This window comes from Apteryx rowi, unplaced genomic scaffold (assembly GCF_003343035.1).
Source record: "Apteryx rowi isolate R43461 unplaced genomic scaffold, aptRow1 scaffold_657, whole genome shotgun sequence".
NCBI classification, from domain to species: Eukaryota; Metazoa; Chordata; class Aves; order Apterygiformes; family Apterygidae; genus Apteryx; species Apteryx rowi.
Genome location: NW_020450935.1, coordinates 413,026 through 422,623, shown reverse-complemented (window position 1 = coordinate 422,623; position 9,598 = coordinate 413,026). Strand labels below are relative to the sequence as shown.

General features: G+C 65.3%; 2 protein-coding genes across 4 annotated transcripts in view; one reads left to right on the top strand and one right to left on the bottom strand.

The window, feature by feature from the left end:
• The window catches only part of LOC112975225 (formin-like protein 3), a 16,712-nt gene extending 12,536 nt beyond the window's left edge, over positions 1 to 4,176 (top strand). The window contains exons 13-22 of the mRNA XM_026084990.1: positions 580 to 814; positions 919 to 987; positions 1,109 to 1,189; positions 1,289 to 1,418; positions 1,481 to 1,641; positions 2,261 to 2,362; positions 2,462 to 2,551; positions 2,657 to 2,768; positions 2,876 to 2,974; positions 3,750 to 4,176. Of these exons, the coding sequence (XP_025940775.1) occupies positions 580 to 814; positions 919 to 987; positions 1,109 to 1,189; positions 1,289 to 1,418; positions 1,481 to 1,641; positions 2,261 to 2,362; positions 2,462 to 2,551; positions 2,657 to 2,768; positions 2,876 to 2,967 (1,072 nt within the window). The 3' untranslated portion in view covers positions 2,968 to 2,974; positions 3,750 to 4,176. The remainder of the gene's footprint in view (positions 1 to 579; positions 815 to 918; positions 988 to 1,108; positions 1,190 to 1,288; positions 1,419 to 1,480; positions 1,642 to 2,260; positions 2,363 to 2,461; positions 2,552 to 2,656; positions 2,769 to 2,875; positions 2,975 to 3,749) is intronic.
• Positions 4,177 to 7,598: 3,422 nt separating this feature from the next.
• The window catches only part of ATG101 (autophagy related 101), a 2,576-nt gene continuing 576 nt past the window's right edge, over positions 7,599 to 9,598 (bottom strand). The window contains exons 2-4 of one of the 3 annotated variants that reach the window (XM_026084981.1): positions 9,210 to 9,487; positions 8,489 to 8,911; positions 7,599 to 8,376 (exon numbers count right to left, since the gene is read on the bottom strand). In XM_026084981.1, coding sequence (XP_025940766.1) covers positions 8,507 to 8,911; positions 9,210 to 9,487 — 683 coding nt within the window. In that variant the 3' untranslated portion in view covers positions 7,599 to 8,376; positions 8,489 to 8,506. Of the gene's footprint in view, positions 8,912 to 9,209; positions 9,491 to 9,598 lie in introns of all 3 variants that reach the window. The other 2 variants (XM_026084980.1, XM_026084982.1) reach the window with 2 other exon arrangements.

Here is a 9,598-nt window from a genome sequence, read left to right as displayed (position 1 = left end):
GGGGGCAACTGGGGTGCAGCGGGGCTGGATGGGGTGGAACAGGGGAAACTGGGGTGCAGCGGGGCTGCATGGGCTGGAATGGGTGAAACTGGGGTGCAGCGGGGCTGCATGGGCTGGAATGGGGAAAACTGGGGTGCAGTGAGGGAAACTGGGGTGCAGCGGGGCTGGATGGGGTGGAATTGGGGAAACTGGGGTGCAGCGGGGCTGGATGGGGTGGAATGGGTGAAACTGGGGTGCAATGGGGCTGGATGGGGTGGGATGGGGGAAACCAGGGTGCAGAAGGCCCAGCCAGGGATCTGCAAGGCCACTGAGGGTGTAACAGGGCTGCCAGGGAGTCTGTGGGGCCAGGCGGGGTGCAGGGGGGCTGGTGGGGTGCAAAAGGGCCAGGCGGGGTGCAGGGGGGGCTGGCGGGGTGCAGGGGGGGCTGGTGGGGTGCAAAAGGGCCAGGCAGGGTGCAGGGGGACTGGTGGGGTGCAAAAGGGCCAGGCGGGGTGCAGGGGGCACAGCCAGGGGCGCAGGACGGCCCGGGCAGCGGGGGTCCGCGGCAGGCCGGTCCCCGACGGTGCCGGCGCGGGGCAGGTTCGACCTGGCGACGCTGCCGGTGGACTTCGTGGAGTGCCTGATGCGGTTCCTGCCCACGGAGGCGGAGGCGAAGGCGCTGCGGCAGTACGAGCGGGAGCGCAAGCCGCTGGACGAGCTGGCCGACGAGGACCGCTTCATGCTGCAGTTCAGCAAGGTGGAGCGGCTGCCCCAGCGCATGGCCATCATGGCCTTCCTGGGCAACTTCGCCGAAAACCTCCAGATGCTGACGCCGGTACGACCGCCGCGGGGTCGGGGACCGGCCCGGGGGCGGCTCGGGGCTGCGGGCGCCTCGGGGCCCCGCGTCCCCCCCTCAGCCCCCTGCCTCTGCCCCTGCAGCAGCTCAACGCCATCATCGCCGCCTCGGCCTCCGTCAAGTCCTCCCAGAAGCTGAAGCACATGCTGGAGGTGAGCCGGGACACGGGGCAGGGGATCGAGCCGGGACGGGGCCGCCCAGGCGTCCTGCCCTCCCGCCGCGCCGTAGCCGGGGGTCCCTCATTCCTCCCTGACCCTGGTTCCCCCCTTGCAGATCATCCTGGCTCTGGGCAACTACATGAACAGCAGCAAACGCGGCGCCGTCTATGGCTTCAAACTGCAGAGCCTGGACCTGGTGAGCAGCCCCGGCCCGTGTCCCCGCGTCCCTGCAGCCGGGGGGGTCCTGTCCCGCAGCCCTGACCCCCCCCCGAATCGCCCCCGTCTCGCCCCGCAGCTCCTGGACACCAAGTCGACGGACCGCAAGATGACGCTGCTGCATTTCATCGCGCTGACGGTGCGGGAGAAGTACCCCGAGCTGGCCGCTTTCTGGCAGGAGCTGCACTTCGTGGAGAAGGCGGCCGCAGGTAGCCCGCGTTCCCCCGCGCCCCCGCGGCGCCCCGGCCCCGCTGACGCCGTCCCTCCGCAGTGTCCCTGGAGAACGTGCTGCTGGACGTGAAGGAGCTGGGCCGGGGCATGGAGCTGCTGCGGCGGGAGTGCGGGCTGCACGAGAACAGCGTGCTGCGCTCCTTCCTGGCCGCCAGCGAGGGCAAGCTGGAGCGGCTGCAGAAGGACGCGCGCACCGCCGAGGTGAGGGCTGCCGAGCCGCCGTGCCTCGCGCGCGCCTCCCTGCGCGTGCTCTGCCTTGCACGCCTTGCTTTGCCCGCTCATCGTGCACGCCTTGTATTGCACGCCTTGCTTTGCCCGCTCGTCGTGCACGCCTTGTATTGCACGCCTTGCTTTGCCCGCTCGTCGTGCACGCCTTGTATTGCACGCCTTGCTTTGCCCGCTTGTTGTGCACGCCTTGTATTGCACGCCTTGCTTTGCCCGCTTGTTGTGCACGCCTTGTATTGCACGCCTTGCTTTGCACGCTCATCGTGCACGCCTTGTATTGCACGTCTTGCTTTGCCCGCTCGTTGTGCACACCTTGTATTGCACGCCTTGCTTTGCACGCTCGTGCACGCCTTGTATTGCACGCCTTGCTTTGCACGCTCATCGTGCACCCCTTGTCTTGCATGTGCCTTGCTGTGCGCGCCTGCCTTGCACACTCATCGCACACACCTTGCTTTGCCCCCTCCTGGTGCATGCCTCACCTTGCACGCTCCTCTTGCCTTGCACGCCCCTCGGGCACACGGTGTGATGCCCGGTGTCCGTCAGCGAGCCGCGGGGCTCGGGGACACGTTGCTAACCTCCCCGTGCCCCGTGCCAGGACGCCTACAACACGGTGGTGCGGTATTTCGGCGAGAGCCCGAAGACGACCCCCCCATCCGTGTTCTTCCCCGTCTTTGTCCGGTTCATCCGCTCCTACAAGGTGACGAGGGGCTGCGGGGAGGCTGGTGGCCGTGGCCGGGTGGGGAAGTGCCGGACACCCACCCTGATGCCACCTCCGTGCCCTCGTTCCCCCCTGCAGGATGCGGAGCAGGAGAACGAGACGCGGAAGAAGCAGGAGGAGGTGATGCGGGAGAAGATGCTGGCGCAGGAGGCTAAGAAGCTGGAGAAGGTGAGGACAGCTGGGGTGGCACGGGAGTCCCTGCATGGGGGTGGCCACGGCGCGGGGGACAGGGGACACGTCCCCCCCCCTCGCCACCCCGCGCCTCTCTTGCAGCGAAACAAGTGGCAGCAGCAGGAGCTGATCGCGGAGTTGCGGCGCCGCCAGGCCAAGGACCATCGCCCCGTCTACGAGGGCAAAGACGGCACCATCGAGGACATCATCACCGGTACGGTCCCCTCCCGCCCACGGCCCGGACACCTGGGCCCCACTGCCGCCGGGGCCGGGGTCTCACGGGCGTCTCTGTGCCTCCCCTGCCCGTGCCCCCGTCTGCAGCGCTGAAGAGCGTCCCCTTCACGGCCCGCACCGCCAAGCGGGGCTCGCGCTTCTTCTGCGACCCGTCCCACCACGACGAGTCCAACTGTTAGCCCCGAGGTAGGGCCGGCCCCGTGCATGCCGCCTCCCGCCCGCTCCTGCATGCACCCTCCCCGCATGCCCGCGCCCCGGGGTGTGCCGCACCCCCCGCCTGCCTGCATGCCGGCGCGACGCGGGTCCCAGTGCCGCGTCCTGGGCCAACGCTGGGTCCCAGCATGCGGTTTTGGTGCAAAGCTGAGTCCTGGTGCAATTTGGGCTCCAGCATGGGCTCTTGGTGCAATTTGGGCTCCCAGCATGGGCTCTTGGTGCAATTTGGGCTCCCAGCATGGATTCTTGGTGCAATTTGGGCTCCAGCAAGGGCTCTTGGTGCAATTTGGGCTCCCAGCATGGGCTCTTGGTGCAATTTGGGTTCCAGCAAGGGCTCTTGGTGCAATTTGGGCTCCCAGCATGGGCTCTTGGTGCAACTTGGGCTCCAGCATAGGTTCCTGGTGCAAAGCTGGGTCCTGGTGCAATGCTGGGTCCCAGCATGGGGGTCTTGGTGCAAAGCTGGGTCCTGGTGCAATTTGGGCTCCCAACATGGGGTCCTGGTGCAAAGCTGGGTCCTGGTTTGGGATCCGAGGATCAGAGGAACAGCACCGAGCTGCCCACAGCGCTGGGGACGTGCTCGGAGCCAGCAGGGTGGCCCTGGCCACCCTCCCACATGGGCGGCTGTGGGGTCTCAGCTCAGCCCAGGAGGGACCCAGAGCTGCTCCAGGAATGGAAACACCCGGCAGCGCTGCCAGGCTGCAGCACCAACACGGGGCCCCCCTCTCACGCTCTCCTTTCCATCCCGCAGCCCGCAGGTCCATCCGCCTCTAGCCGTCCCCAGCACGGCACGGGATGACGTCCCCACGCCACCTGCCCCATCCTCGTGGGCTTGGAGGCAGCGTCCCCCCCGGCCTGGAGGGGCTCGCGGCCCCGCATGGCCCCCGCGGCTCCCAAACCTTCCTGCGCCGGAGGCCAGATCCCAAGCCGGCAGCCAGCCGCAGGGAAACGTCTGCGGGAGCAGCCGGGCTCAGGCCCGAGCCCCCGCTCGGCACTTTGACCACTGATGTGAACACTAATTGCCAAAAAAAGGGACCAAAGCCAGGACGGGGAGGGGGGTCCCCGGCGGGACGGCACTGCCCGCCCGTCCCCCTGCCCGTCCCCTCCCAGCCCCCTCCCTGTAGTCGGAGCTAGGTGTAACTTTTTGTACATGTGAAATATATGGAGTCTTTTACGCAGCGCCGGCCCCATGCGCCCCTCTCTGCGCCGGGGGAGAGGCTGGGGAAACTGAGGCACGGGGCCCCCGGCGTGGCGTGCTTGGGGACGGGGGTGCAAACAGCAACAGCACGTGTGTGGCACGGACACACTGGCAGCCGCGTGGCTCCTTTGCAGCCAGGCGCATGCATGCACACACGTGTGCACGTGGCTGCACACACGGTGCGGGACGGGGGCACAGCAAGGCACCACGGGGGTCCGGGGAGTTGGCAGCGGGGGTAAAGCCGTGGGGGGGGGGGGGGGGGGATGAGTTGGGGGCACCTGCTTTGGGGGATTGGAGCCCCCGAGGAGACCCAAAGGCGGTGGGGACCCAGTGACATTTGCTCAGCACCTGGCGGCTCTGGAGCAGCATATGGCCGTGGCTGGAAAGGTGACAGGATCCATCTTCCCTGGAGCAGAGGAAAAACAGCTAATGGGGCCGGATCCAGCCCTTGTATCCCTGTTATCAGGGCAAAAGGGGCTCAAGTCAGGCTGGATACGGCCCTTGTATCCCTGTTATCAGGGCAAAAGGGGCTCAAATCAGGCTGGATCCAGCCCTGGGATCCCTGTTAGCAGAGCAAAAGGGACTGATAGGGGCTGGATCTGGAACCGATGTCCCTTTTATCAGAGCAAAAGAGGCTCAAATCAGGCTGGATCAGGCCCTGGTATCCGTGTTAGCAGAGCAATGGTGTCTGATAGGAGCTGGATCCAGCCCCAGTATCCCTTTTATCAGAGCAAAAGGGGCTGAAAACAGCTGGATCCAGCCCTAGTATTCATGCTAGCAGAACAAAATGGACTGATAGGGGCTGGATTTGGCCATGGTATCCCTGAGAACAGAGCAAAAGGGGCTCAAATCAGGCTTAATCTGGCCCCAGTATCCCTGTTATCAGGGCAAAAGGGACTGAAAGCAGCCAGATCCAGCCCAAGAATCTGTGTTAGCAGAGCAAAAGGGGCTCAAATGAGGCTGGATCCAGCCTCGGTATCCCTGTTATCAGAGCAATAAGGTTTGATAGGAGCCGGATCGGGCCCCAGTATCCCTGTTAGCAGAGCAAAAGGGGCTGAAGGAGGTCAGATCCAGCCCTGGCATCCCTGTTATCAGTGCAGATGGGACTGATAGGGGCCAGATCCAGCCCAAATATCCCTTTTATGAGAGCAAAAGGAGCTCAAATCAGGCCAGATCCAGCCCTGGTATCCTTGCTAGCAGAGCAAAAGGGGCTCAAATGAGGCAGGAAAAGGCCATTGTATCCCTGTTATCAGGGCAAAAGGGACTGAAAGAGGTCTGATCCAGCCCTAGTATCCCTTTTATCAGAGCAAAAGGGCCTCAAATGAGGCCAGATCCAGCCCTGGTATCTCTGTTATCAGAGCAAAAGGGGCTCAAATCAGGCCAGATCCAGCCCCATTATCCCTGTTATCAGTGCAAATGGGACTGATAGGGGCCGGATCCGGCCACAGTATCTCTTCTATGAGAGCAAAAGGGGCTCAAATCAGGCCGGATCAGGCCCTGGTATCACTGTTATCAGAGCAATAGGGTTTGATAGGAGCCGGATTGGGCCCCAGTATCCGTGTTAGCAGAGCAAAAGGGGCTGAAAGAGGCCGGATCCAGTCCCGGTATTCATGTTAACAGAGGAAGAGGGGCTCAAATGAGGCTGGATCCAGCCCTGGTATTCATGCTAGCAGAGCAAAAGGGGCTGAAAGAGGCCAGATCTGGCCCCAGTATCCCTGTTAGCAGAGCAAAAGGGGCTGAAAGAGGCCGGATCCAGTCCCGGTATTCATGTTAACAGAGGAAGAGGGGCTCAAATGAGGCCGGATCCAGCCCCGGTATTCATGCTAGCAGAGCAAAAGGGGCTGAAAGAGGCCAGATCTGGCCCCGGTATCCCTGTTAGCAGAGCAATAGAGGCCAGATACGGCCCTGGCATCCCCCAGAGCAGAGCAGAAGGGGTACGGGATGCAGCCTTAGTATTGGCAGGGCAGAGCAAAACGGGCTGAGAGCAGGATCCCATCCTGGCATCCCTATGGGCAAAGCAAAATAGGCTCCATGGGGCAGGATGCGGCCCTGGCATCCCCAGGAGCAGAGCACATGGGGCGCAGTGGGGCAGGATGCGGCTCCTGTCCCTCCCCAAGCTGCGAGAAGCCGATGCCCCGCCAGCAGCCCACAGGGATTAGCTGTAAAACGGGGAATAAAAATTTCCCTTAATCCTCTTGGCAGGATTAGCAGCGCCGCCAAGCCCCTGCACCGCGGTTCAGCACCCCATGGGCACCAGCCAGGGTGACAGCACCCATCCTGGGGTGTCCGGCGAGCTGGGGGGGGCAGTTTGGGGTCCCCAGGGCCGGAACAGTGCCCGGCACGACACAGAAGGGATTGGTCCCCAGGATCATCCCCCTCTGCGACGCAGTGCAGTGATGGGGCTGGATGCTGGGGTCCTGGGGGCTTTACCCGTGGCATTTTGGGGTGCCCTGACCTCCCCTCGTGCCCCCCCCCCCAGCCCCGCAGCAGCTCCGCTGGTGCCTGTTGCCTTTTAATGCGTCCGGACAAGAAGCCGGGAGGGGGAGGCCCTCCAGGGCTGCCGCACACAGTCGGCTCAGCGCGGATCAGCGCCGGAGAGGGGACACTCCTCGCAACGGTGTTCCTCTCCTTCCATCTGGCTCCGTCTCCCCTCCGGCCTCCCCGGCGCTAGGTGCCCTCGGCCGCCACCTCGGCGTCGCGGGAGGCCCGCCGCTCCCGCGCCAGCTGGGCCACCAGGCTCTCCAGCTTGACCAGCAGGTTGCAGCCGAGGAAGAAGATGCCGAAGGCGACGGTGAGGCAGAGGACGGCGATCCGGAATGCCTCGGCAAGGGGCTGGCTGCCCGCAGCCGCCCCATCAGCCGTCTGCGGGGAGGGGGCCGCCAAGGTGCTGTTCATCCCCCTCCTCCTCCTCCTCCTCCTCGGGGGCTGCCCGGAGCGAAGTGGCGGCGCGCAGGGTGGCGGCTGCGGGTCAGCGACAGACGGGGAGGGTTTAAGTGATGTCAGGAACTGTCGTCGCGCAGCCCCGCCAGCCTCAGCCGCCCGCGGCGCCCCCCTCGCCGCAGGGAGCGGCCTCCCCGGGGGCTGGCAGCACCTCCGCCAGGAGAGGAGCCGAAGCCCAGCGCGGCGTCGCCCGCAACGGGCAGCCGGGGCTTTTTCTGCATGAAAGCAGCCAGGGGGTGCTGCCCAGTATCCGACACCGCTCCCCCCTCCCTTGCATGCTGGCAGCTCCGCTCCGGCAGCGGGATACGGCCAAGCCCAGCCCCTCAACGGCCCCACGCACACGCAGCCAGGCTCCTCCAAGCTCAGTCTTGTCGCCCACCTCCTCCCCATCCCACGGACGCCTGTCCCGGCCCCCAGCGACAGCCAGGACATGATGCGACTCCAGCAGAAAAGGGACAAGGCTCCCGCCTGGAAATAACTTTATTACTGTCCCAGAGGAAGCCCCCAGACTCTTCTCCAGGCCCCCAAGGGAAGCGCCTCAGCCCCAGGGACGGGGCAGTGCCACCAGGTATGACTTGGGCGCTTCACCCGCCCACGATGGGCGCAAGGACGCGCCCCAACGAGGGTCCTGGCTTGTGCTGCCCGTGCCGAGCGGAGCTGGAGGGAACACCCAGGTCGGTTTAGCACAGCGTCTTCGAAACACCCAGCTCCAGCTCCCAAAGCCCTAGTCCAAACTGAAGGGGAAGAGCTGGGAGGGGACAAGGCGCGGACACCTCCTCTCCCCTCTGACCGCCGCTTTCTCGGGCGCAGGATCCTCCCTGCGGCACACGCCTGGGCCACGGTGGGGAGGCTGTAACGCCGGCTGGCCCAGCCGGGACAGAGGAAAGGCGCGGGAGGCGTTTCGCCCCGGCTGGCAGCAGGCACAGAAAGGGGGTATTTAATCCCGCGGTTCCCAGCGAGGCCGTCGCCGCTCTCCGGGCACGAGGCCCAGCTCAGGTCACAGCGCCGAGCCGCTGCCGGGTGCCGCAGACGTGCAGAGCCGCTCGCGCCGAGCGGCAGGTCCTGCCCCGGGGAGCTCGCGGCGACTCATCCAACGCAGGACGCAGACCTCGGAGCCGGAGAGCCAGTTCCATGGGACGAGGTGAGGGAAGGCCGCCTCGGCCAATGCAGTGGGGCACCTGCCCCAAACCAGCAGCAACCCACAGTCAAGGAATGGGCCAAGTTCAGCTCCTTGCAGAGGCTTTTTAGAGAGGGAAGAAGGATCTAAGCAGAGACGCTGGCCCAAAGAGCCACGGGGGTGACGCAGAGGTGCTCCCCCCTGCCATGCAGGAGGAAAGCTGCCTCAGCAGTACCTGTCCCAGCACCCCACTCTACAGAGCCAGCGTGTCCTTGATGAGCCGCCGCATGGTGGTGGTGACCGAGGTGCCCAGGGAGTCCGTGATCTGGTAGGAGATCTTGTACAGGTAAGGCTGCACGTCCTTCAGGCTGGTGTCGAAGACGTTGTCCACCTCCGACTGGGTGGGCATCTTGGGCAGGTACTCGTGGCGGTTCATCACCTCGACGATGTTGATGATCTTCTCGCACAGCTTCTCACCCACCTTCTCCCGGCAGATCTGCCTCTCCTGCTCGTTGGCCAGGTTCACCACGTTCACCTTGATGGTCCACAGCTCCCAGGGGATGCACTCGTCCGAGAAGGGCCAGCGCGACTTCTTCTTCTGGTAGAACTCCAGGGAGATCTGCCCCATGCCGTCGCTGCCCGAGTTGCGCAGTGCGTCCTGCCGAGAGAGCGGAGAGCCGTGCTCAGGGGGGCTGCAGCCTTGCGGAGGGAGCTGTGAGGCTCTGGGTATTCATTCCGGCAGCACGCAGCTCCAGGCCAACGTGCAGCTGGGGCACCACAAAGCCAGCAGAGATGGTCAGGGGGACTATCTGATGGCAAAGACAGGGCACAGCCCATGTGGAGCTGGCTCAGCAGACCCTGCCCGCTTGCAGGCCACCCGGCTCCCTTCCCCACTGCTCAGCCGTGCCCCAGGACATCCCCGGAGAGCTCTGGGCACGTGCCCGAGCGCGCGTTACCTTGAACTCCCCGACGGCCTTGCGCAGGGCCCGGTCCAGCTCCTCGGAGGAGACCCGCACGTAGGCGAAGTCGATGAAGTCGCAGTCCACGTCCTGGGTGCCCACGGTGCCGATGGAGTAGGTGCCCTCCTTCTTGTAGTGGAACTTGCCGGTGCTGCGGTGGAGCAGGACAGTGTGGAGCACGGCCAGCATGGCCTCCTCCACCTGTCGGCCCTCCACCGACACCTCCAGCACCTCCGCGCGGCAGTTCATGGCGGCGACGGCTCCGACCGCGGGTCCTGTGGGGCAGCAAGGGCAGCGCTGGGGGGTGGCTCTGCCCCTGCCCGGGCCACGGTGGGCGACGGCCCTCTACCCCCCCCCCACCTTGGGGGACCCAGGCGTCCGGGCCC